The sequence below is a fragment of the Aureobasidium melanogenum genome (assembly GCF_000721775.1).
Source record: "Aureobasidium melanogenum CBS 110374 unplaced genomic scaffold scaffold_3, whole genome shotgun sequence".
Classification (NCBI taxonomy): domain Eukaryota; kingdom Fungi; phylum Ascomycota; class Dothideomycetes; order Dothideales; family Saccotheciaceae; genus Aureobasidium; species Aureobasidium melanogenum.
In genome coordinates this window covers 563,990-589,419 of record NW_024470055.1, presented here as the reverse complement: position 1 = coordinate 589,419, position 25,430 = coordinate 563,990, and the positions used below count along the sequence as shown (strand labels likewise).

The 25,430-nt window shown below is 50.9% G+C and overlaps 10 protein-coding genes across 10 annotated transcripts; 5 read left to right on the top strand and 5 right to left on the bottom strand.

The window, feature by feature from the left end:
* Positions 1 to 218: 218 nt before the first annotated feature.
* M437DRAFT_12480 (actin-related protein-like protein 2/3 complex subunit 4) lies at positions 219 to 826 on the bottom strand (the record flags this gene model as incomplete). The annotated part of the gene is made up of 3 exons (XM_041018659.1): positions 219 to 263; positions 316 to 441; positions 497 to 826. Coding segments are annotated over 3 exons (501 nt in total), but the record flags the coding sequence as incomplete, so codon positions are not given.
* An 853-nt stretch (positions 827 to 1,679) lies between these two features.
* M437DRAFT_72640 (fumarate hydratase) lies at positions 1,680 to 3,271 on the top strand (the record flags this gene model as incomplete). Its single annotated transcript, XM_041025891.1, has 2 exons — positions 1,680 to 2,001; positions 2,067 to 3,271. 2 exons carry the CDS (start codon positions 1,680 to 1,682, stop codon positions 3,269 to 3,271), a joined length of 1,527 nt encoding a protein of 508 aa, XP_040882800.1.
* Positions 3,272 to 3,535: 264 nt separating this feature from the next.
* On the top strand, positions 3,536 to 5,653 carry M437DRAFT_41441 (Aldedh-domain-containing protein; the record flags this gene model as incomplete). Its single annotated transcript, XM_041020382.1, has 3 exons — positions 3,536 to 3,733; positions 4,001 to 4,179; positions 4,231 to 5,653. 3 exons carry the CDS (start codon positions 3,536 to 3,538, stop codon positions 5,651 to 5,653), a joined length of 1,800 nt encoding a protein of 599 aa, XP_040882799.1.
* A 458-nt stretch (positions 5,654 to 6,111) lies between these two features.
* On the bottom strand, positions 6,112 to 6,526 carry M437DRAFT_72638 (uncharacterized protein; the record flags this gene model as incomplete). Its single annotated transcript, XM_041025890.1, has 3 exons — positions 6,112 to 6,156; positions 6,213 to 6,316; positions 6,370 to 6,526. 3 exons carry the CDS (start codon positions 6,524 to 6,526, stop codon positions 6,112 to 6,114), a joined length of 306 nt encoding a protein of 101 aa, XP_040882798.1.
* A 1,847-nt stretch (positions 6,527 to 8,373) lies between these two features.
* M437DRAFT_17283 (zf-PARP-domain-containing protein) lies at positions 8,374 to 8,818 on the bottom strand (the record flags this gene model as incomplete). The annotated part of the gene is made up of 2 exons (XM_041018897.1): positions 8,374 to 8,632; positions 8,682 to 8,818. Coding segments are annotated over 2 exons (396 nt in total), but the record flags the coding sequence as incomplete, so codon positions are not given.
* Positions 8,819 to 10,229: 1,411 nt separating this feature from the next.
* On the top strand, positions 10,230 to 12,020 carry M437DRAFT_17982 (uncharacterized protein; the record flags this gene model as incomplete). Its single annotated transcript, XM_041018927.1, has 1 exon — positions 10,230 to 12,020. A coding segment is annotated over one exon (1,791 nt), but the record flags the coding sequence as incomplete, so codon positions are not given.
* A 3,088-nt stretch (positions 12,021 to 15,108) lies between these two features.
* M437DRAFT_63319 (uncharacterized protein) lies at positions 15,109 to 15,900 on the top strand (the record flags this gene model as incomplete). The annotated part of the gene is made up of 1 exon (XM_041024232.1): positions 15,109 to 15,900. The coding sequence occupies one exon, from the start codon at positions 15,109 to 15,111 to the stop codon at positions 15,898 to 15,900; it is 792 nt and encodes a 263-aa protein (XP_040882795.1).
* Positions 15,901 to 16,590: 690 nt separating this feature from the next.
* Positions 16,591 to 18,262, bottom strand: M437DRAFT_40592 (uncharacterized protein; the record flags this gene model as incomplete). Its single annotated transcript, XM_041020218.1, has 2 exons — positions 16,591 to 17,699; positions 18,025 to 18,262. The coding sequence occupies 2 exons, from the start codon at positions 18,260 to 18,262 to the stop codon at positions 16,591 to 16,593; spliced, it is 1,347 nt and encodes a 448-aa protein (XP_040882794.1).
* A 969-nt stretch (positions 18,263 to 19,231) lies between these two features.
* On the bottom strand, positions 19,232 to 20,259 carry M437DRAFT_41290 (concanavalin A-like lectin/glucanase; the record flags this gene model as incomplete). The annotated part of the gene is made up of 3 exons (XM_041020355.1): positions 19,232 to 19,945; positions 20,001 to 20,072; positions 20,137 to 20,259. The coding sequence occupies 3 exons, from the start codon at positions 20,257 to 20,259 to the stop codon at positions 19,232 to 19,234; spliced, it is 909 nt and encodes a 302-aa protein (XP_040882793.1).
* A 2,432-nt stretch (positions 20,260 to 22,691) lies between these two features.
* On the top strand, positions 22,692 to 24,807 carry M437DRAFT_41424 (glycosyl transferas-like protein; the record flags this gene model as incomplete). Its single annotated transcript, XM_041020379.1, has 2 exons — positions 22,692 to 23,076; positions 23,129 to 24,807. 2 exons carry the CDS (start codon positions 22,692 to 22,694, stop codon positions 24,805 to 24,807), a joined length of 2,064 nt encoding a protein of 687 aa, XP_040882792.1.
* Between the last annotated feature and the right edge of the window lie 623 nt (positions 24,808 to 25,430).

Sequence of the window (25,430 nt, the reverse complement as noted above, 5' to 3'; positions counted from 1 at the left end):
TCGTTCCTTGTGTCCGTTTGAGAATCAATGTCCGTCCAAGGGAAAGGTATGGTCATAATCGTTTCTGGTCGGATTGGTATCTTTGGGAATCTTCTATGTAATGCAGCGCCAAGACCAGATACAGAGACCTTGGGGCAGCACAAAGCAACGTGCAGCTGGATCAATCGAACTGGATTGGATGAGTACAGACTGACAAACAAGAATGAGTAGGGTCTTACAGGAGTCAAGAATGATTCGGCAACGAATCTTGCTCTGGCGTTCAACTGGAATGTGTTAGTCAAAAGTGGGCATTGCTAGACAAAAAGGGCAGCGTACGAAGAGCTTCATTTCGGAAATCTCCTTGTCAACCTCTTCCATGAACTGGATGATGAAGTCGACAAGCTTGTGCTTAAGCATCTCCTCGGTGTGGAAGTTTGTAATGAGGAAGGAGATGTCGTATCCCTGTTGTCGTGTAAGGTCAGTACGGGGGACCATGCGAGGTATATGGTCAACGGACCTTGACGGGTTTCCTTCTCAGAATGAAGAAAGATTCGGCGCGCTGTGTCAGGAAGCGGGTGAACTTGTGGACCAGGATGTGTTCGATCTCGTCTGCCTGCTTGATTCTAATGCTGACACGGATGCTGTTGATGGAGGGCTCGATCAAGACACGCTCGTTCTCGTTGCGGGAAACGGTCAAGGGGTTCAAGAGGACTTCGGGCGAGGTTTGAGCTTCGATCTCGGGGACATTATGGCGTTCGGATGCTTGGGAAGCGAAGTTGGACAGCGACATGGCGGCCGTCAGCGACGACCGCACGCATTGCAGGTATGGTCGGAGTGATTGCGACTGGGCATTGGTCAGATTGAGAGATGTCTACGGCATTGGAGGGGGCCATGAGACGTACCATGATGGAATGTTTAGAAGCAGCACTGTACTTGGACAAGGAGCTGTCGTCCGGCGTTCGCTATGCCACGCTTCCCCGGTGACGCGCCGCCCGACGAGGGGTGAAGTCAGGTCCAGCACGAGCCACTTTCCCTTTTGGTTTTGTCTACTTCTGGCTGCTCTTCCATCTCACCAACAAGGCATTTGGTCCATCAAGCATCGTTTTAATCGAGTCATGGGCCATGAACATCGGGTTGCAGCCTTTCTTCTCTCAATAACGATTCAAGCTTCTATTTCAACCATGATCAGATCACAACCGATCACATCCAGACTTGCAGCAGCAGTTCTGCTATTTCTCCCACTGGCAAGCTGAGATAAAGAGATAAAGATAGACTTCGACAGCCGGAGCATATTGAGACCCTTGACTTGAGGGTAGCACAGTACGCTGATATAGCTGTACCAAGAGACGCGGCTTCTGACATCGGTACAGCCGTTTCCGAGAGCTGTTCTTACAAGACGCCTCTCTGGCATTACCAGAACCTGGAGCTTCACGATCATCTGATTATATGCAGGCTTGCAAGAATCTGGTTTGCTCTCGGGCTCCGTGCTAGATGAGAAAGGCATTAAATATATGCGTGTAGAGCGTGAAGAGGCCGTGAATGAGCTCCAATGTCTCCTCCGATCCTCGGCTGACTTCGGGGGATCGGCAACAAATGCCCCATGTTTCGCAATTGTTCATATTCTCAAAGAGAGCCAATTGTCAGTTGTTCGACCTTTCCATCGTGTTTCCTGCCCAGTCCCGAAAGCCGACCTATCAATCATGTTCAGAACCGGATCGGCAGCCGTGAAGAGGGGTAGCTCCTTCGCTGGAGCTGCTCTGCGCGCCCGCAACCAGACTCCTCGCCTTGCAACCCTCCGCCAGTTCAGCACTTCCTTCCAGATGGCACAACAGACCAGAGCCGAGAGCGATGCCTTTGGCGAGATCCCCGTCGCTGCCGACAGATACTGGGGTGCTCAGACTGAGCGCTCTCTGTCCAACTTCAAGATCAACCAGCCCCATGACCGCATGCCCCCTCAGGTCGTTCGCGCCTTTGGTATCCTCAAGGGCGCCGCTGCCACCGTCAACATGAAGTTCGGCTTGGGTATGCCGTGACCTACATCCTTACACAACATCACCAATTCGGTACTGACGCCTCTCTCTGCGCAGACGAAAAGCTCGGCAAGGCCATCCAGCAGGCCGCCGCTGAGGTCGCAGCCGGCAAGCTCGACGACCACTTCCCTCTGGTCGTCTGGCAGACCGGTTCCGGTACCCAGTCCAACATGAACGCCAACGAGGTCATCTCCAACCGTGCTATCGAGATTCTGGGCGGTACCATGGGCTCCAAGAAGCCTGTCCACCCCAACGACCACGTCAACATGTCCGCTTCCTCCAACGACACCTTCCCTACTGCCATGCACATTGCCGCCGTTCTCGAGATTGAGGAGGAGCTCCTTCCTGCCCTCCGCAGCCTCAAGGACGCCATGCAAAAGAAGCAGCAGGCTTTCGAGAAGATCATCAAGATTGGCCGTACCCACTTGCAGGATGCTACCCCCTTGACTCTCGGCCAGGAGTTCTCTGGCTACGTTACCCAGCTCGAGTACGGTATTCTGCGTGTTGAGTCCGCTCTCCCCCGTCTGCGCTACCTCGCCCAGGGTGGTACCGCCGTCGGTACTGGTCTTAACACCTTCAAGGGCTTCGCTGAGGACATCGCTACTGAGGTCAGCAAGCTCACCGGCCACGAGTTCGTCACTGCTCCCAACAAGTTCGAGGCTCTTGCCGCTCACGACGCCATTGTTGAGGCTCACGGCCAGCTCAACACCTTGGCCTCCTCCCTCTTCAAGATCGCTCAGGACATCCGTTTCCTCGGTTCCGGTCCTCGTTGCGGTCTCGGTGAGCTCAAGCTTCCCGAGAACGAGCCTGGTTCATCCATCATGCCCGGCAAGGTCAACCCCACTCAGTGCGAGTCCTTGACCATGCTCTGTTGCCAGGTCTTTGGTAACCAGGCCGCTGTCACCTTCGCTGGTTCGCAAGGTAACTTCGAGCTGAACGTCTTCAAGCCCGTCATGATCCGCAACCTCCTCCACAGCTCCCGTCTGTTGAGCGACGGTATGCGCTCTTTCGAGAAGAACCTGGTTGAGGGTCTTGAGGCCGACGAGAAGAGAATCGATGCTCTCCTCCACGAGTCTCTCATGCTTGTCACCTGCCTTAACCCCGTCATTGGCTACGACATGGCCTCCAAGGTCGCCAAGAACGCTCACAAGAAGGGTCTCACCCTCAAGGAGAGTGCTATGGAGCTCAAGGCTCTGAGCGAGGAGGACTTCGACAAGACCGTCCGTCCCGAGCTCATGCTTGCTCCCAAGGAGAAGAAATAAATGTAGATCATGAAGCGACTTGTATAATATATATTTTCTGATATCCACCTGAATTTTGAGAAAGTTTTCTCGATATCACATATCTCAAGCCTTCCAGTGCGTACATCTTGCCTTAATTGATCGTGCCCTCTGGAAATGGTTCGAGAAATAAATGCAATTCGTGCACGGACGCTGCTTCTCCTTTCGCGGAGACCAGCCTCATCCCGCCGAGCCTTGAGAACAATTTCCTTGTTCGAAATACTCGAATAACAATACAACGAAAGAATGGAGGAGGCATTGGACTGGATCTCTGACAACCAGGGCACAGTCGCCTTGACTTGGGTTGCTGTAGTGTTTGCCACTGCTGTTCTGTGGCTCACGACTAAAGGAGAATCTGAAGCTGCTGTGGACTTTGAGGTGCCACTGCCGAAGCAGTGTGAGTCTGGTTGGCAAGGAGAGGTCCTGCAGGAGCCAAGTCTGAAGGTTTGTGTCTCTCTTTGTTTTCTTCTGATCTATTTTCGGCTTGAAATTTTTTCTTTTCTTTTTTTGCTTCTTGAGAAAGATCTGTCACAGATTGAGCTCTGCGATATGGAAGTCACGAACGCGCTCAAAAAGAACGATGATCCGATCTGGTATCTCTTAGTTCTGTTTGGGGCTTTTTCAGATGCTTCCAACTCACCAAAACGATCGTTTCCCCCAGTCAAATGATGCGTAGACTCGTATAAATGTGACTGACATGACTGTATGCAGATCTCAGGTTCTTCAGCTGTTCAGTGTTACTGCCCAGCAACAGGTCAACTCCTCGGCGTCATCAATCCTTCTACTCCAGATGGCATTGATAGAGCTATTTCACGTGCTCAAGAGGCTCAGCGCACTTGGGCGCTGACAACGTTCTCGCAACGTAGAAAGGTGCTTAGAACACTCTTAAAGTAAGTACTGTCGATTTCTGCTTGATCGACACCATTCTGACTGAGTATAAGATATGTCCTTACTCATCAAGACGACATCGCCACAGCAGCATGTCTGGACTCTGGCAAGACACGTGTAGATGCTCTGTTCGGCGAAATCCTGGTCACAGCGGAGAAACTCAAGTGGACGATTGACCATGGCGAGAAGGCTTTGCAACCCTCTTCTCGTCCTACGAATTTTCTCATGATGTACAAGTCTAACTCGGTTGTCTATGAGCCTTTGGGCGTCGTGGCTGCCTGCGTTAGCTGGAACTATCCTTTCCACAATCTATTGGGACCTATCATCTCGGCACTGTTCACCGGAAATGCAATTATCGTCAAGGGATCTGAACAGACAGCTTGGTGTTCTGTCTTCTTCGCGGATATCGTCAAAGGTGCCCTGATGGCTTGCGGACACAGCCCTGAACTGGTACATGCTGTCACTTGTTGGCCTACTACAGCAGAGCACCTTACCTCCCACCCTGACATTTCTCATCTGACCTTCATCGGCAGCAAGCCCGTGGCTCACCATGTCTGTACTTCAGCTGCCAAAGCTCTGACCCCAGTGGTGGTAGAGTTGGGTGGTAAAGATGCAGCCATCATCCTCGATGCTCCCAATGGCAAGGCCATGGCAAAATCCGAATTGCAGAGAATCGAGAGCATCATCATGCGTGGTGTCTTCCAATCTGCCGGTCAGAACTGTATTGGCATTGAGCGTGTCGTCGCCATGCCTCTTGCCTATGACTACCTTCTTTCCGTCCTGCCTCCAAGAATCCGCTCCCTCCGTCTCGGAAACGCCCTCACATCTACCGAAGTCGATGTCGGCGCCCAAGTCAGCCCAGCCAACTTTGGAAAACTCGAATCTCTTATTGCCGAAGCTGTATCTCAAGGCGCTGTCCTACTTGCAGGCGGTAAACGCCATTCTCACCCCGAATACCCTCAAGGCCATTACTTCACACCTACTTTACTCGCAGAAGTAACACCAGAAATGCGCATCGCACAAGAAGAATGTTTCGCACCTATTTGCTTACTCATGCGTGCAGAAACTGCCGACCATGCCATCAGCATCACAAACTCGACAATATACGGTTTGGGTTGCAGCGTCTTTGGGCCCGCATCCTCACCCTTGCAGCACGTAGCCGCCAGCGTCAAAAGCGGTATGGTCGCCATCAACGACTTTGCAGCCTACTATGCTGTTCAACTTCCCTTTGGCGGTGTAGGCGGCAGTGGATATGGACGTTTTGCAGGTGAAGAGGGACTTAGGGGTTTGTGTAATGCAAAGAGTGTTTGTGTTGATCGATGGCCATCGATGATCAAGACTGCCATCCCTGCTGGTTTGGATTATCCTATGAGAGGCACTGCATGGGAGATGGGTAAGGGTGTTGTTGAGTTGGGGTATGGAGAGACTTTGATGCGTAAGATCAGAGGGTTGAAGAGGATGCTTGGAGGCATGTAATCCCTCCCATGCTTCTTTGTGTTCAGATATTCGTGTGGCATGAAAGGAACAAGATGACAGACTTATTAGAGCATATATCCAAAAACTGTATCGAACATCATGTAAATCACAGAAGCAAACGGCATTTTTTCATCGATCGTCAATGGAGTCACAGAGCATAAATGAACAACAAGCAAAAGGCGGTGAAACGATCTGTGACCGGGCGCACCAGACAGAAGACAGAGGTTTCGAAAAGGTAGATAAGAGTAAGATAACCGCCACTTCAAGAGAAGAAGCGACCGAGAAAAGTAGTAAGGAACGTCTGAGTCAAGTATGATGAACAGGTGGTACTTGTTGGAAGGCAAAGTCATTGTAAAGTAACATCAATTCATGAGGATAATTATCTAGTAATACAACGCTGATCCATATCTATTCATACAATCGTCAAAGTCGAACAAGGGTATAATGACTTTGAGAATTTACTGGGCAACAGCAGAGGTACCGTTGTCCGGGCCAGGGAGACCCTATGGATTTGTTAGCAACAATGACCTCTTGCTTCGTGGTACTTGAAACGACTCACCTCCTCATCACCAGGCTCCTGGTAAGAGCCCTTGGGCTTGGCGGCACCACGGGTGCGGCCATCGATGATGTTGTCCTCGTTCATGGCAGCCTTTTCGTCTTGCTCTGGTGGGATGTTAGCTCGATGTTGGGTGTTTGTTCCAGGACATAAAACATACCAAGAACCTTGTCAGAGTCGGCAGTGTCGGGGTCAATGGGGTCCTCAATGGAAGCCTCGTCCTTCTGGACGGGGATCTCGCTCTGGCCGGTACGGCTTTGGTAGTCGTTGTCGCCAGCGACGCCAGTGGAGGTCTCGGGTGTGTACTCGGCAGACATATTGATTATGTGTTTGGAAAAAGTAGTAGAAGATTTGTTGTAGTAGTGTTGAGAGTGTAAGATGGAAATTGGAATGATGAGAAGAGCAAAAAAAGCAGCAAGCAGATTACGATACTTATACCTTCCTTGACGCATCCTCCAAAGTACCCACCAAGCATACAACAGTGATGCAAAGACAACTACCTCATCGTCGTTTGTTGTGTGTCAATGCAAACGATCAACGCACATCGAACATAAACAGGGCACGTCACACCCGTCATCTTCGCGTTCAGCAAGACGTGTCCAGCACCAGCAAAATATACTGACATCAATGAAGTGTCCAAAACGGGAAAGTGTATGTTGGAAACTGGACCCTCGGTGACGAACGAGGCTCTCCAGATCGTTCCATCTGGCTTCGATCGAAAAAAAGCACCAATTGACTTTCACCCGTGTTCCTTGTCGCCAACAGCAACCCAGACACGCGATCCTTCGTGCTGAGAGCGTGAAAGGGGTTGGAGTACGTGCAGAGAAGACGTCAAAGGTGAGATCTCGTCGTCATTTTCCAATACATGTCCCCGATCGGGTATAGTCTCAGATCTCCCGTACCTTGCATCGGAAAGATCTACAAGATCTCTAATCACATCTTCTCCACAGATGATGTTGTTCTTCCAGCCTCATGCAAACGAACTTCGTTTTTATTGTGATCATGCTGTGGAGATTTAGTCGCGGTTGTTGTAGTGACGGCCGAGAAGGAGACTTGATGTCTGCAAGTCGTTGCTGCTGATGGTCGACCTGACGTCAACGAATCTGCATCCTAACGGGCAACATACTCTATGTAGGAGTACTTTTACACACTGCATAGATGATAGAGAAACTATAGGCAATGTAGGATAAAGAATCGTCATGTCATTGGCCGTCGACTACAACTAACAGTAAACCCTTAACGCCCTCCTTCGCATCGCTAAACCGAAGTCCGAGAAAGATATATCGTGACAAGACTTGTAAACGGGAAGGGTATAAAACGTGCCAGCATAAACATGAAAACAACTGCGATGCGTGTGTCGACGGCGGATAGTGGTGGAGAGGTCGAACAAAGGGTCGAGGCAACTCGGGATTGGCAAGCTTATGCCTTCTTCTTGGAGGCACGCTTCTTCTTGGGAGCAGGCTTCTCATCCTCCTCGACAGCTTCTTCGGGCTCCTCGGCGGCTTCCTCGACAGGCTCAGGGGCTGTCTCGGAAGGCTCCTGAGCACCATCAGCCTCGTCCTCAGACTTGACAATCTCCTTAGACTTGGCTGTCTTGCGAGGTTTGGCGGCAGCCTTCTTCTTCTTCTGAGGAGCAGCCTCGGCCTCGGTATCAGAAGTCTCAGGGTCGGCGACTGGGGCGGACTTTTTTGCCCTGGAAGACTTTCTGGTAGGCTCAGAAGCGGCGTCAGCCTCCTCAGACTTGACGGTCTTCTTGCCCTTAGCAGCCTTCTTGGGAGCAGGGGCAGCAGCGGGTGCTTCAGGCTCGTCGGCATCAGAATGTTGCTCGGCCTTGACCTTTCTGCCCTTTGCGGTCTCTCTTCTGGGTTTCATGGTATCGTCAACGTCGGAAGTCTCCTCTGCCTTGACAGACTTCTTGCTCTTGGCGGCCTTCTTCTGAGGAGCAGGCTTGACGTCGGCCTCTTCGGCGTCGGCGTCCTCAGCCTTGACGGCCTTCTTTCCTCTGGCCTTCTTGGGTGGGGGAGCCTCAGCTTCTTCGTCGTCGGGGTCGGCCTTCTTGCGACCGCGCTTCTTGGGAGCGGGTTCAGGGGCGGAGGAGCTGGGGGCGTTTCCATCTGCAGCTTCGGCAGCGGCGGCGGCCTGTAGATACAGTCAGTGAGGAGCTCCATGATGATGAGATGGTTGTAAGAATTACCTCTGCTTCCTTCTGCTTCTTGGTCTTTCTTGGACCAGTGCCGGACTTTCCAGGGACATTGTACTCGGGATCGCCCTTCCAGTCTTCCATGTCGACGTGACCTTGGTCAAGAGCGCGGTAGACCTTTTCCTGGAATTCATGAGGAAGCTCATCGTAGCCATCGACGTATTCCATGTCCATGCCGCACTCGGCCTTCATGTTTTCAAGTTGCTTTGGAGTGACACATCCCCTAGCGAGTGTCAGCGATGGAATCAACAGGAGTCAGCTGATCAACATACCAGTGACGGTAGACCCAACTCTGATGCTCATGAATGGTGATTTGAGTGGCTTGGCGAAGCTCGCCCTTCAAAATCTTGACACCCTTGTCCTTGCAATCGGTGGCCTTGCAACCAGCGCGGTTGTTGGGGCTAACTTCTGTGAGAGTGTTAGTGACGACATAGTTCCTGGCGTTCAAGATGTGAGATGAAATACCAAGACGATAAGGCATTTTGGTCAGATTGATTGTCGTGGAGAGAAAGCGAAGAGTAGTATTGTGTTTGCGCAAAGCACAAAGTCAGGAGAACAAGGACGACGGCGCAAATTATCGACAAGTTAAAGAGAATTAACAAAACGGATGAAGTAGAATTGTCGCAGACAAGCAAAAAGACAAAGCTGTTTCACAAGGCAGAGACAGCGAGGTGAAGGCAGACGCTGAAAGAGTCGAAACGCGAGAGACGCGTCGGAGCTCGCCGTGACGTACGCCTAGCCAGCAGCAGCAGCAGCAGCAGCAAGAGCAGCAGCGTCGGCGAGTCGGAGGAAAGCGCTGAAAGTGGAAAGGGCCCTCGGGCCCTGGATTTAGGATTGGCCTTCAAAAAATGTACGACATCAAGACTCGATCCGGCAAGAGGCAACTGCCTACCTAAATCGCCTTCAACTGTTCAGACACTGGTCCTATTCTCTCACCAGCATAGAATGCTCGGAGACAACCAATGCAAAGATGCTGCGCCCGGATAGCAGGTCTGAGGACATTTGCCTGCCGCACCGATTCCTATATCAATACCCGACCACGACTACTCTCTCTTCGTCTTCAACAGAGATTTGCCCATCATAGCACCCGTCTGACAGAAGAAGCTCAAGATCAAGACTACGACAGTCTCATTGGCGCCAACAATGACACCTTCGACACGCTTGCGCCCGCCGGGCTGAAAGGCTCGTCGCGACAAGCCGCCATTCGACACCAAAAGGCGCTGCACAAGGGCGGCTTTGCATACATCGATCAGTCCAAACTCCCTGCCCGCCATGTGTCTCGTTCGGAAAAGTCATGGTTGCCCACAATCGAAGCCGCTCTGCCACCTCGTCTGCGCACCCCCGGTGCCCGCAGAATCACAGACGACCCATACTCGGCTCAAGACATCAGCCGCATCATCCACATCTCCTCTTACACCTATGACCTGGACCTGTTGACTTACTTGGCTGTCAATCAGAACCGTCCCAAGGCCGCTGTCTGGTTGGCCTCGATGGTCATCTCGCATGACTTCAAGCCTGACTCAAATCCTCCACGCGACACTAACGTTTGGAACACCTGCATACCACGCTCTTTCTCCTTGTCCACCTATACCAGCCACCAAAACGCGCCCTTGCTGAACCCGCCTTCAAGCAGACCTCTAAGCGACCTACACCCAACTCCTTCATTGGACCGCCTTACCGCAGAGCTGAATCCTCTTGAGGAACCCCTGCCCGCTATCCTGCGCCATGAGACAGTCGGCCAGATCTGGTACAGTCTGGCCAGGATGATCGTTCAAGATGCCAGCCGCGCCAACAAGGACCCCGCCAATCAAGCCATCAAGCCCGAGATTCTCGAGATCATCGCAATGCTGCACCACTCAGGTGCTATGCCCTCATCCATCTACTCGTACCAGCCACCTAATGATCCCATCTCATTGTGTCAGCCTCCCACTTTGCATCTGCTGTCCAATCAGATCATCACCTCTCTGACCGACGCCGCCTGGAGAGCCCACGAGACCAACGTTGTCGAAGAGGCTAAAGAAAGAGGTGGTGTTTATGATTCTCTGAGACCCGAGATACCTGGCTCTATGTACAAAGTTCATGTCACCGGACTTGGCCATGAGATATGGCTCGAACTGGTCTTGTGGGCAATGTTATATGGGCGCTTCTACAAACAGGGTGTCAAAATCCTCACGCGTTTGTCAAAGCTCCTGGATCACAATGCCTGGTCCGTCCTGTCTTGGAGAGAGTTGGCTAATCCCATTATTCAGTCTGGACAAGAAAAATCCATCAATTGGGACGAGGTCAAATATCTCTTCAACACTGGTATCTCTGATACTGATCAGACCGTCAACAAGAAGAAAGTCCGCAGAACTGTCAGCGCAGAAGTCATTGCTTCCTTTGTCGATGCAGCCGTATCCCATATCAGAACCGGTGTTGGCTCCAGAGGCATGTTGCCTGAAAATCCTGCTCGTTTCTTGCGAGAGATGAAGATCTTCTTCGAGAAGAATAACATGAGCCTGGGCTATACCTCATGGGATGCCATTATCTTACGCTTTTTCGAGTCAAGAGGTGTTGACTTCGACAAGGATTCGCAATTAGCGGGCAGCATCAGCTCAATCACCTCCTTATTTGGCGATGACATCTCTACAGTCAACGCTCCTACTCGTGATCAGCTATGGCAGCCCACGCCAGCCTATGTTCTGGACGGTTCTGCCGCTAGTATCGGTTATCATCACCGCCTTCTCAGAGCTCACATCAAACTCGGCAGTTTATCTAGTGCTATGGGCGTGGTTCAAGATTTGCAACGTCTGACCGACATAAACAAGGAGAGGTCGATCCAAGAATTCTTTTCCAAGCAACAAAATGTGGCAACGCATGATGACAACGAAGATACATCTGAGTTCGGCTTCCAAGGCCGCTATGGTGGCATTCATTATCCCAGCTTCTTTCCTCAGATACCAGTTCCCATCCTGGCTGATCTCATCAATCTGGTCGTGGACTCAGGAGCTTCTGAGTTAGGTTCATGGCTACTTTATTCCGAGGACTTGGATGGTCCGATCGTCCACAGTGGTCTATACAGTGATCCTATTATGGGCCCACCTCTGATTAGACTTGCTGCTGTTCTTGCTGACGAGGTTCTCATGGGCCAAGTCTTGGAGCTTCAAAAAGGTCAATCGCGTACAGATCCGCCTGAAGAAGTCTTGAATCAGATTTTGGACCAGCAGATAGAAGCAGGAAATTGGCCTTTCGTTGATAAGGCTCTTGAGAGCTTCGCTAGGCTGCGCAACTACAGTATTAGTACGGATACGACTGCGACTATGATTAAGGCGATTCTACGCGAGGCGAAATCTTGTGCTGGTAATTTATCAGCTCTCAAGAACTCTGCATCTGCAAAGGCCTTCCAGAAAATGTCCAGTTTCCGAGCCAGAGGGTTCGTTCGGGGTCACGACAGACATGATACCTTCGAACTCGGAGGTCGTGTTTGGCGTTTGCTTGCGCTTATCAACGACGACTGGAGAAAATATGCCTGGATGATCTACCCTAATATGGCAGGTAGAAATTATGTCAACTTCACACCTAGGGCTTTCAATAAAATCCTTAGTGGAGTGGTCGACACATACGGTTCTACCACAGGCAAGCAGTATCTTGGCAAGTTTTGGCCCGACTCGCTCGAGAACGAGCCTCTATGGGCGTTAGCGAATAGCGACGACAACCCAGGTGGTGTAGCACGCATGACTGCACGTCGTCAGGACACCCAAGTCTTGACCTCCCCATTCAATGACCATGGTCGCTCCGAGCTTCGTATCCGCGTTGAAGGATCTCGTGGTAAATTTGCAACCATTAACGTTCCCGCTCAGCCTGGCCTCAACATTGCGACCATTCATCTTATTTTGAAGCAGGCGCTGAAAGAAGCCGATGGTCAATACGTACTTCTACAGCAGGAGGCCAAGTGGGCATGGAGAATGATGAGAAAACTGGGACTGCCGGATGCGCGAGTTTGTCAAGAGCTAAGGCGCGTGCCTGAACTCGCAAACTATCCTGAGCTCACCTCTTTCAACAACAAAACCAAACATTCGACGTCCGAGGATGATGTCGAAGATTCTGACGATAATGATCTGAACCATGACCTCAAAAACAAAGCACAGGAGATGGAGGCTGTATACTAAAAGTTCCGTGAAAAGAAACATAGGCTTGTACATTCTGATACCCACGACAGGATTTTTCTGGGGCCAGAGCGGTCACATGGCGTTTGAAGGTGTTCTATTTGGAGGGGTCTGTAAATCCTGGAAGGCTGATTTGTACATTGCATAGCGGCTTGTAAACACTGTATCATCATCACACACATCTATCTTGTATATACCACTGTACACCACTTCTGAAACGAGATGACTCGCCAATAGTGCTCTTGCCTATCGTTCTTGATCGTCAGTCACCACATCTTTAAAGGAAAGCACGATTCACAAGAGTCGCAACTGCCTTGCTCGTCAAAATCGGACTCTAGCTCTGTTTGGTTTGACATAATTAGCAATGTTATATCTGTATCCTCTTCGGCCCGCCATTACTATCCCTGAGTAGTCTTGTCTGATTGTTCGTTTTCTTCTCATGCTTGGTAATGCTTCTTGCTTTGTTGCAAGCGCTGGTCATAGTTGTCCCATATACAGCTCGTGACCATTCTTGATAACTAAGTAAGCTACCGTCCCTCGGGTTACAGTGATCCTAGAGTAGAAACAGTAGGTTAGGCATGAACAGTCTTGCTGCTTTCACTGTGCACTTTTTTTTGAGGAAAATGAAAAAAGAAAAAAAAAAGATCAGCTACGGGGGTGACCCTGTCTATATTTTCCGACAGAACCACAGCAGCCAACAAGCTGGCTTTTAGCTTACAGGCAAGTAAATCAATCAGCAGTTAAAGGATGAGCAAGGGGAATAGCAATATCTGAAGTCAAGCTTACAATACTTCCTAGTCACCGGAATAACCCCAACCGCGGGAGAATGGAACAGGATATCTTGGTGAAGCACCCAGTGAAACTTCTGACAACGATCGAAACACTCAAAGGCCATTTTGACAGTCACAGAGAGTTGCAGAATCAGTAAATGAATCGAGAAGTATTTTCAGAAGCCAGACTCGTGATTACAACAAAGAAATAGCATGGTGTTGCCGGCGCTGTTGCCTGGAAGTTCGAGGACAGGGTGCCACAACTAGCAACCCTAATTTGGTTGTGGGTGTGAATGTTATGCCTTACGGAGAAGTCGCGACACAACAAGCAAGACATCTGAAAAGTATTGACTAGACTAGCAGGGTAAGGTACATAGAAGACTCCACTCCCATCTTTCGAATTCAGAAGCCGATAGTAACAGAAAGACAATCATGCAAGCGACACCATAGGTTGATCCATAGACATTTCCATCTTATGCAAAAGCAGCTAATCGAGACACGAAACTGGTGAATAGATAGAAACGCTGCACTGTCTAAAGCAGTCACAAAAACTAATAACGAAGAAAGCAGATCTGGCAGAAACAGCAGAGACAAAGCAACGCAGAGGAGCATTTGACAAACAATGAAAAGTGCAGGCTAGATGCAGAAAGAGGAAAGAACGATTAAACTTGTGAAAGGGAGGAGCGATCGAGGGTCAAAAAGGGAAGGAGCGATATATGGTTGAAAACAGAGGGAGTGATGGATGGTTTGAAGTAGAAGGAGCGATAGAGAGATCAAGAAGGAAAGAGCAACGAAGAAATGGAGGTGGAATGGACGATGGATGGATGGAAGGAGATAGAAGGAGCGACCTACGACAAGAAGATAGAACACATAAGAAGAGTATCAGCAAAGTATGAAAGATTGAGAGGGCAAACAGATGACGAAGAGGAAAGATGTACTTCCAGTGGAGTCAGCTATTGCTAGATGATGATATATTTACCTTGCTAAGAGCAAGAGCTTGTTCTGCTTGTAGACGAGTGCTTATAACATCGAGAACAACTCTTGACAATAACACCATGATCAACTTCCGTATGCACCCTTGTAACAGATTGAGGTCATCACAGCTATACAGCAGTTCGACATGAGAGTGACTGGGTCGAAGGCCAACGGAAAACATGTGCCCTAGACTTCTTCCAACTCTTCCAACATCCAGAAGACTCAACAGGACTTGCGACCCGTCGTCTGACGGATTACCCAAAAGGTGCCAAAGCAGCCGGCCCGCCAAAAAATGATTTTCGTACCTGAACACGGCACCTAGCGAGCCGAGTGCGAGACGTCATGCAGCAGAAGTCAATTACTGTCTCGGGGATAACCTTGCTCTCAGACTTCAGTCAAACCAATATTGAGGACCCATAGTGAAGCATCGAGGGCTTTGTAACAGCGGGAATGAACAGCGGAGGGAAATATATCTCGATTTGTTTGAGGTACGTGGTCACCGGAAGTGAACGGATGGTAGTACAATGTGTGCTGTCTAGGTTTTTCTGGTTGCTCCGCTATATCTGCTGTCTCCACTCAAGCACAAATCTGGGGAAGCGATGGTTGGACCTTGGAAGTGTAGCAAGAGAGGCTGGCTGTCAAGGCGGGTGTGCAGGTTTAGTACTGTGGAGCCATATGGAGACTTGCAGGAGTTGACGAGACGACGTCGACAAGGCAGTGGTTTTCAAGTACATGCGGTTCAAAAACTCCCGTGTGGAATTCAAGATGCCGTGTAGTGACAAGCCTAGAACTTGAAGGAAGTACAGGCCATGTCTTGCCTTGACTCACAACATCAATGCACGGAAGTCGTACGGTGCGCAGATGCCGTGCTTGCGTATTCGTTGAGAGACGAAGATGCCGGTTGTCGCTATGACCTTTGGATGACGAGAGGCATTCGCAACTTGGGTTCTTACCGACCCAGCGCATCGGGAATCGATCTTTGCATTAGATACGGCTCGTATCTGATCATCGAATGCTGTGCTTGGACATCTGAAGAGATGTCGTCGTGGTTCATTGAACACTACGCTGCCAAGCTTGCGCGACACACAATTGCATGCGTGGCTTTTCTCGTGGACTTGGTGTACTGGAAGCGCAACGAGCTTCCAGATCATATCAAATCCTTTGCGACTGAGAATCGAGGTGAAGGTTGGAAAAAGTCTCAGAGGTCAAAAATACGAGAGTTTGCCGTTCCTGTCTCGGAAGGCGCAACCCGTTGGAAACGGGTCGTGGAGGCGGTTGAAAGCGAAGACGCGCTCCCGCGACAGATCGGCAAAAGATCGTTTGTGGCCGGTAAAGGCCGTTACTCCTGTTTCTGGCTGGCGACAACGACCACAGTGGCCGGCTCTACAGATTGGCGTAGGGGGTTAGGAGGCATCGATTGCAAACTGTCACCGGCTGAATGTTGGAATCGCGACACGCATCAGACGTTTTCGCTACATCTGCCTCCTGAGGCAGGGCATCAAACGCCTGCCGAGAACTACAACGCCCTACAGCGTACAAGACGCAAGCCAGAATCTCTAAGAGGCAAAAATTCAGGAAGTCATGATATCAGGCTACAGTAATGACGATGAAGTGTGGTTGGACTTGGATTCTCCCAAGCCAGATAAAGGCACAATCGCCTGCTCGTATGCTTTGAACGTAACCAAGCCACAATAGTAAGAATAGTTGGTCGTGACCCGAGGTGGCAATACGGTCGTCAACCCAGCAAATGCACAACATAGGATACGTAGGATGGTGACACCCGGTCTCTAGTAGAGCTCACGAGTGCGTCGACCACTGTAGAGGCACCAGTCGCACTGCAGGTCTTTGTCAGCAGGAGTTCTGGTCAGACGGGGCATTGGGAGAAGAGACCGTTGTGTCTGTAGATGGTTCATTGTGCTCGAGGCAGTATTCATTTCCACAATCTCGGCATCGTCGAATGCACTTTGCGTTGCATTCTTCGCATGTACGTCGGCAGACGATACAATCCTGGTGTACGCCCTAGAAAGGAATTGTCAGACCTATGATTGCTCAGCCCAAATTCGAGGCACGTCGCGGGTGTTTATACAAGACTGCACCGAGACCGAGCTGCCAACCCCGTCGAGAATGTTGAACAAGCTGCCGGATGTCATGTTGCTTACACTTTAGAGATCGTCCACCAAGAGCACTTGGCTAGCAGACTCTAATGGACGAAGCCCGACTTGGAACAGATAATGTGCAATGTTGGAGATTCGGTCTCGGTGACAAGTCTTCAAATGTGTCTTTGCTTTTCCTCATCCCCACATGCCATCGACCACGGGCAGCATTTCACCGACTAGGCAAGTTTCAATGCAAAGATTGGAATATACCTTTACCGCAGAATTTGCGCTCAGAGCATCCAAGACCCATCCGCTATCGTCCTGTAAGCCGCTCTCGGGTGAGTTGGGATGCGGTCGCTTTGCCCGCGAAACTGGCTCTTGGTAACAATCCTCGCACCACCACTTGTTACACTTCTCGCACCATCGCTCGCGAAGGCAGTCTAAGCATCGTAGAATCAAAGGCGGCACATCGGTCCCTTGCACGATTGGCCTTTGTGCAGATCTTACCGTGCTGGCATGCAGTGGAGGAGGAGCCAGGAGTGGAAAGTTGTAGTCAGCGTCTCGATCAAAGATCGCTGGCTGTTCAGGACAGGAACCGCACGACTCACAACCTCTTGCGCCGAGAGCGATGTTCGCAAGGGCAGGCCGTAGTAGTCGCTCGGGTGTTGTCCTATTAGGATCATGTCGTGGACCGCGACAGAGGACTGCGTCGAAGGCTATGATGCCTTGACAAGCGAGCAATATGTCGGCCCAGTCAGGCGAAGGAGTATATTTGCTGCTGCCTGGAGTGTTCCAGACATCACCCTTGGTTCTCCACCAGTCATCTAGTGGTTGGTCGTGCCCAAGTGATTCGGATAGCGCTACCTCAGATCTCGAGTTCCACTCGGCACCAATTTGAGCACCCTCCGATGACATGACGCCAGTCGATATATGACCTGAAGTTTTGCTTTGAGCTCTTCGTGAGAGGGTTACTGGGGCGTCCTTGCGACCAAAAAGATAAAGTCCCTTCAATTTGGGCAACCTTGAAGCAGAGGGCCTTACGATGTAGCGAAGCACTGACTGCAAGCCTCTTTGGTTCATATTGGTGACGTCTCGGATGCTGAGGATCTTGACATTGAAGCGGTCTTCTAGAATAATCTCCCGAACAAGTTCCGCTGGTACGCTGAGGCCGTCCAGGATCAGTGTTTTGACATTCTGAAGCAAGTGCTGACGTTCGAGCTTCGAGAAGACACCTCGCAACGGGCCGGAGAAGAAATCATCTTCTGTCAGGGACTCGTCCATGCGCTCGGCACGCCATGATATGCCTTGCGACGTGTCAGTCTTCAATCTATCAAACAATATGAGCAAGTAGTCGCCGGCTCGTGACGCTCTGATTTCATCTTTCGGTGCAATTTTGTACAGCTGGAGCACTGCACGTGGCCATCGACAGCTCGTCTGGCATAATGATCAACGGATACTCCTTACACAGGAGAGTTTTGTGCTGTGCGATGTTTCATTTTCAAGTGAAACATCGTTGGACAAGAATAACTGGAAGTGCAACGGGGAAGTGATATCTCAGTTCGGGTTGTGGATAAAATTGGTTCGACATGTCACCAGCAAAATTATACAGAAGAATAGATGTACACTTACCACCTTTGTCGACAGGGCTGGAGTCAAGTAGAGTAGCGGACTTGACCAGGGCGAGATTTAGATGGCGAAACGTCTCTGGTGACTCGCAGATGGTATGTCGGAGTGTCCGTGCTGTAGCAGACAATGCCAGAATACTTCCGGCCGAAAGGTAGGGAGCCGTCTGCCGCCAGATGAGAGTATTGTTCAGAAGATCCACTAACGTTAATGGTTGTGATTCAACAAGATCCTCGGCGTCCATCGCAATAATATCGTCGATTGTCAAGCCGTATTGGGCGTCTTTAGGACTCGAAGCTTGATGTTCCTTTACGAGAAAAGTGCTTGGTAACAATTTCAATGTGTTTCAGGCCAAGAAGCGTAGTTCTAGGTGGTCACGAGTTGGGACTGAGTAGGTGATTGGCGCCCTATTCCCAGCGGCGGTCAAGGTGTCGAGATGAGATTCAGCATGGTCAGAGCACGCGAGCGTCGTCGATCGCCGAGGATCATCCATCCTTTTGGAAGGCACTAGCTCCGCGGGGCACTTTTCTCGATTCTTTGCCTCTCCAGCTGCCGATTCCAAATCAACAGATGTCCTTTGCAGTGTTGAGAAGATCGGGCAGTCTTACGCAGTTTAGTTTGGCCAGATTGAGTACAAAATGTCTTCCAAAGCTATGTCATAGTGAAAATTCTTTCGCAGTTCTACCGGAGCGGATGCTAGACTAACCTGAGTTTTATGTCCGACTGTTGAGAACTCAAGCAGATTTCTGCGATTGGCTGAGAGGCAATCAACCCCGGGCCGAGCTAGCCGGGGAGGGCTACAGCTAACTCCACATTGTTTTGATGAAGTTCACGAGGCGGTTGTATATGGGCAACATATGGGCAAATGAGGTATCCACTACTCGTGTACTGTATACAAGACATGCCAAGGATAGAATCACAAAATAGGTGCTGATACAAGTTGTGGTAAAATTCTTTCGGCAATCTATTAAACATTGCCCCCTATTCGAGACGCTCGCTATTCGAGCTGAAGCCGTGGCCAGATTGTCCTAGTTTTCCGTCGTACAAGCCGTTAACCTAGATATGCACAAAGAAAGGGAGTGATCGTAAGCATCAAGTGATGTAAAAAAAAGATATGGTAAAGGGCCGTAAATGAGCGCAAAGAAGCTGTAAAATGTGCGAAGAAGCGAAGAGAAGAGAAGTAGAGCGAGTGAGATCGACGAGAATTAGAAAATTAGAGGAGGACAGCGGCAGCAAGACCCATTGCAGCTGCGGGGAGAGCGTATCCAGTCGGTGCGACTTGGAATGCAGCGCCCTTGGATGCGCCGGCAGTAGCGGGAGGTGATCCCTTGGTGGTGGTGGGCTTTTGCTTGTAAACGGAAAGATCCATTTGAGCCTTTTGCATCTCGAAAGTGACATTCTGGGTAGCGTGGACGGTCTCGGTACCAAACTGGATAAGACCAATGTACATGTCAGAAGTGAGGTTGCCAGCGTTGACAAGGTAGTTGACAAGCTCCCACAGGTCGGCATTGATGCCATTCTGGTTCTCAGAGGGGACCCAGGAGAAGACGGCTTGCTTCTGGCCCTGCTGGTTGAAACCAGAGTACAGCGAATATTCGACTCCGCTGAGAGTGTACTTGGGTGCGTCGTCGCTGTTGTAGGTCTGGTATCCGATAGGAGCGACACCTCCCCAAACAGCCGACCACACCATGACTTCAAAAGCGGCGGCAGAGGCGTTCATCGAGGTGACATTGTTGCTGTCAATGAACATGTCGAGGGCAATATCGGCCTTGGTGCCAATGGCCATGAGGGCTTCGGTCTTGTTGGCAGCGTTGGGGTCGGCGGTGGGGAACATGTCCCAGGCGGCGCTGACGTTGAAGTTCTTGACGTTGTCCAGTCTGCTAGGCAGCTGGACAGACTCGAGGCCAACATTGGGGTACGAGTGAACCTGGTCGCGAGTCAGCAAGCTGGTGGTAAACAAAGACAGTCGGGGCTGCTCATACCCAGACATCGCGCTCAGTCCAGGACCACGTTACGTTGAATGCAGCAGCATCGTCCGAGTCGTCCAGGTCGACCTGTAACACATGGTGGTCAGTCTCGACTTTCGTGTCACACGACTAGATCATGCCATTGACTTACGGTCATACACTGGGCACCGCTGTCATCCCAACCCCACTGGTTTGAGCCATAGAGGTATTTGCCAGAGTCGGTGGTTGCGCCAGCGAATTGGGCTGCAGTAGAATCGCCATACTTGGCGCACATGGTCTTGGACTCATCCTTGGAAGAGGCGGCGGCGACAGACAGAGGAGATAGGATGGCGAGCAAAGATAAACCTTGCCCCAGAATACGGAGGGCCCTGCAGGAAGACATCTGGAGTAAACGAGTGGAGAATAGGTAGCAATTCCTTGATTTTGTTTTTGTTGAACGAAGGGACGGCAGAAAGGGCTACTGTCGCATGTATGTCACAAAGATGCCGAAGGGTCGCGAAGGAGAAATGGAAAAGGTCAGGCACTGTATCTAACATGAGAACCAAAGGCAATTTACAGCATAGCCGCATTTTCCGCCACGCAATTCCCAATTGGCTGACAGGGGCGAGTAGGGGCCAGAGTCTCCAACGTTCAGCAACAAACCACTCTTTTGACTCAGCCTTTAAGATTGCACCAATACGAACCTCTGATTGCCAGACCTCCTAGGAACAACTAAGACAGTCCTGGTCAACCGTATTTCTTATTAGGAACGATGGGCACCCGACTCGGCATTCGCTCAGGGTGAAACTGTCGTCCTGGGAGCGCCTTGAGCCTTTTGAGGCCGGCCGGATAGGCGGCGGGGATTTGCGCAAGCCAGTGCAGCAGCAAAACAGGACAAAAACAACACGGACAAGGGCAAGGAAAATCAAAGGGAGATCGGCCCTCAAATCATCCCAGCTCCTCCCTCTAAGCGCCGCACAACCAGCCCTCTTTTTCTCAACCACGGTCTTTGTGCACGGAGCTGCTGCATGCTGCGGTGCTCCTTGGCGTCGGGACTCCTGATCCGAACTTTGCTAAAGGCCAACCTTTTATCCAACCCTCTGTGCTATGCGTGTGCGCACCCGGGCCGGATTAGGCCGGTTCACGAGTTTGTTGTGTCTGTGGGCGAAACAGCAACGGGGAGGCGTTGATTTTCAACTGTGCTGCGTGTTTTGCATGCGACACCGAGACATGCCCCTCGTGCTAACGTCCAGGCCGCAGAGCTAAGCCGAGACGTACCTCTTTTCGTCCTGGTGCGTGGTTCGAAACGCGTGCAGCGACGTAGACAGGCCGCCGAGCCAGCACGACTCGCTCAATGGCCGTTTTTCCGAACTTTGGGCGATGATGAAAGAGGAGCAGCGGGCCGCTGGTCATGGTGAGTGAAAAAAACTTTGGTCTACACGAGAGCTTGTGGTATTTTGATCCACGGCTTCTGACCACAACCACGCGCGAATCCAGGCACCAAAGCCAACTGCCATGAGAGCCCTCGAAATAGAAACACTTTCTTCTATCCGCAGGCGAAGCACGCCTGATCGTCAGAAAACTCACTGACGTTCTCGGCAGCAATCTGCTTGCTGTCGCGAACTCTTGCACTGACCCCCCTCATCGGCCGCTGCTCGTTGGTCGGCGCTCGCTGTTGTGCGCACCGCCCCCTAAGCTTTTGTTCCTGCAGGGCTCCACTCTTTCTTCCATCATCGGCCCTTCACGCTTGCAAAAGCCTTCCAAAGTATGCCCTGTACCCCTGCTGCGGTCGACGCACTCCGGAGCGTTGCGTAGTAACAGTTTCTTCGTTGGCAGTTGAGGAGGAGGCTGTCGAGCTCCTATTATCCAGCACTCGTGAATGGGCAAACCTGCCCCCTGCCATGTGTAGAGCTTCTCGCGTATTCACGCGCGCTTCCGCAGCAGTGACCAGTCTCGTCGTCTGGAAGCTCCCCGGCCATAACATTTACACGACCTCACACGGTTCAGGCCAAGACAGTCCCAATCAATTTCCAACTTGTTCTACCTTATCGCGCTTGACCGTGCCCGGTCCGCCCCATGTCCCATCGTCTGGCTGTCAAATCTAAACTGGCCGCTACTGCAAGCCTGCAGATAGCAAGACCGGTCCATATGTACCCAAAGATAGTTTGTGCTTTTTCCCCAATGAAATCGACGTAAGTTGTGGAGCCTCTTCGCTTCGTATCACGGGATTTCTTCTTGTTTCCAATAACAGCATCGTTTTGGCCCGTTGTTCTTATTCGTCTCATGTTCCCCTTAGACACCTTCTCCTGCATTTTTCTACAACTTACCCCCTACGCCTCACCGGCTCCTGCTCTTGTCTCCAAGTATCCAGTCGTTACCACAGTTATCCCCACAATCTGAGCAACCTGATCTTTTCCACAACACATCAAGGACTCTGGGCATACGCTCCCAGCAATCAGCACCATGGCTCATTCAGGTAGCTACGACTATGAGCACGTCAATCCCACAAGCCCATACGGCACACCATTCGACGGTACACCGTCAATGAGTAGAAGACCATCATACGACTATCAACCTTCTCCTGCTGCTAGCACTACTCGCCTGGTCGGAGGCCGTCCTGACAGTCAGACCGCTGGCGGCCTTCAACGTCTACGACCAACCCTCGACAAGAACCACTCTACTTACTTCAATGGCTCAACAACAAACCTGGCCACTGAGAACGACTACATGATCCCTGAGAGAGACTCCTACAGTGAAGATGACAAGTCACCCTACAACGTAGACGAGGAGGATGCTTCGACTGTCACTGGCTCGACTCCTGAGACCAAGTCTGGATTTGACAACAGATTCTCAACTACAAGTTCTTTCGGCCGCGAATACACTGATGCCGACTACGTTGTCCGTGAGATCGCAAAGCACGATGATATCGCTCTCATGAAGCCTTGGAAGAGAAAGTTGCACTACATGGCTCCTCTGTTCACCATTGCTGCCATGGGCGGTTACTTCACCTACTACGCTTTCCGTATCTACTTCACCGTAGACGCACAAAGGACAAACCACAAAACCTACGCTATGGCTTGGTTCTTCATTGCTGCAGAATTTTTGGTTGCTCGTAAGTTTCATCACTCGAAACCCAGGTTTTTCCAATCCTTACAAAAGCTCAGTTCCCTCGTTCTTCCATCAAATGTACTCCATGCTCGCATTCAAGGGCCGCAAGCGACCTCAACTCAGACTTGTTGGAGAGGCTGTTCCCACCGTTGATGCTTTCATCACTTGCTGCAAGGAAGACGTTGACGTTGTCATCGACACTGCCCGCGCTGCTTGCGACGTCGACTACCCTCAAGATCGTTTCCGCGTTGTTGTCCTCGATGATGGTGCCGACCCCGAGCTGAAGAAGGCTATGGAAGATCTGAGCTACCAATACCCCAACGCATACTACTTCGCTCGTGTCAAGGTCAAGGGACAGCCTCACCATGCTAAGGCTGGTAACTTGATTGGCGGTACTGATTTCGTTACTAAGCTTCCTGGCGGTCCTGGCGAGTACATCGCTGCTCTCGATGCTGACATGATTCCCGAGAAGGAGTGGCTTCGTGCTCTTCTTCCCCACTGTATCCGCGATCCCAAGACTGCTCTCGCCTGCCCTCCCCAGCTCTTCTACAACGTTCCCGACAACGACATGCTCGTTCAGTCCCTCGATCCTTTCGTCCACGTCATGGAGCCCATCAAGGACTCTCTGGGTGTCGCCTGGTGCACTGGTTCTGGTTACGTTATTCGTCGTTCTGCTCTCGAAGCCATTGGTGGCTGGCCTACCGGTACTCTTGCTGAGGACACTTTCACCAGTTCCAAGCTTCTCGGCAGAGGTTTCAAGACTGCCTACGTTCACGAGGGTCTTCAATTCGGTACTGTTCCTGATTCATACACTGGTCACTTGAAGCAACGCACTCGCTGGACTCTTGGTACGCTTCAGTCTGCTTTCCAACAGCGTTTCTGTCTTTACGGCGACATTTGCAGAGACATGACTTTCTACCAACGTCTTTCTGGTTTCGTCTTCACCGTCGACGCTTTCTTCAAGATTTTCCTCATCATCTCTATTCTCGCTATCCCCATCGTTTTGGTCTCTGGTGGTAGACTGGTCGCCTACTCAAACAACGACCAGCTCCGCTGGCAGGTTCGTCTTGCGTTCATCTCTTTCTTCTTGATGCGCATTCAGGAATACGTCAACTTCTTGCCCTCGGGATACAGATTGGCTCTTCGTGATGGTGGTTCCATGCTCTGGATGGCTCCTTACCACGCTAAGACTGTCCTGGTCTCTTTCCTTCTTCCCAGCTGGCTCGGTGGCAAGCCCATGGCTTTCACTACCTCCGGTTCCATTAAGGGTGATATCATGGAGCGCGATGGCGCCCACCGTGCCCACGTTTTCCGCCGCCTGAAGGTCATTCTCTGGGACTGCTCGGCTTACCAGCACCTTCTGTACATTCTGTTTGTCATTGCCGCTGTTACTCTCAGCACTGTTCGCGCTTTCAAGGACAACGACACCGTTCAGGACAAGCTCGTCTACTTGCTGACTCACGCTCTGTTCCCTCCTATGCTCTGGCTGATTTGCTGCACTGCTTTCGCCATTCCTATCCGCTACGCCCTCCACCCTCCCACTATGCCCGATCGCGAGGAGCTGCTCGACAGAGACCCGAAGACTGGTGTTGCCCACCCCAAGGAGTACTGGAAGAGCCAGCGTTGGGGCAAGAGCCACTTCTGGCACGAGTTCGAGGTTCTCTTCCTCGTCGCTTACGCCATTTTCATTTTCGTCATCACCTTCATCATCAAGGACTCGCAACTCGAGGACTAAACGCATTTCCTACAATATCACGCATATTCAATCGATTTTCTTTGGGTTACTTTTCTTCTTACCTCTGGAGCGTTCCGCATTTTTCTCTTTCGTCAAACCTTTTGCATGTCTTTTGATAACTTTCAAAACTCTGGGATTTTTCTAAGGAACGGCCAATATTAATGCTGTTTAGAAGGGGAGGGATATTTTGGAGTTTGGATATGGCCACCCTCTCGCAAGCATGTATGCAACCCACATGACAATTATTCTACCTGTACATAGCCGTGTGCTGTTTTTTCTTCTCACCATGTATGGACAATTCAAAAAGTGTACATTTACATCATTCCTACATCTTTCTTTTGACGCATTTGCCTTTCGATTGTTGGGACCGAAAATTCTGCTGTGTTTCCTTCCGATTACGTCGCGAGATCTGCTTAGGCCTTGTTACCGTGGTATCTCCAAAGCATCTCCACTCACGGCACACTCGCATGCAGGCACATACGCATGAGTAGCAACATGCAGGAAAAGAGGTGAAGTTGACTTTGGCGCATTTTGTCTCACCCAAGCAACCGTTTGACTTTCCTCGCCCTCCACCCAGGGTTTCCACCACTCAGAACGCATCCTGGAGAAAGCTTGTCAATGAG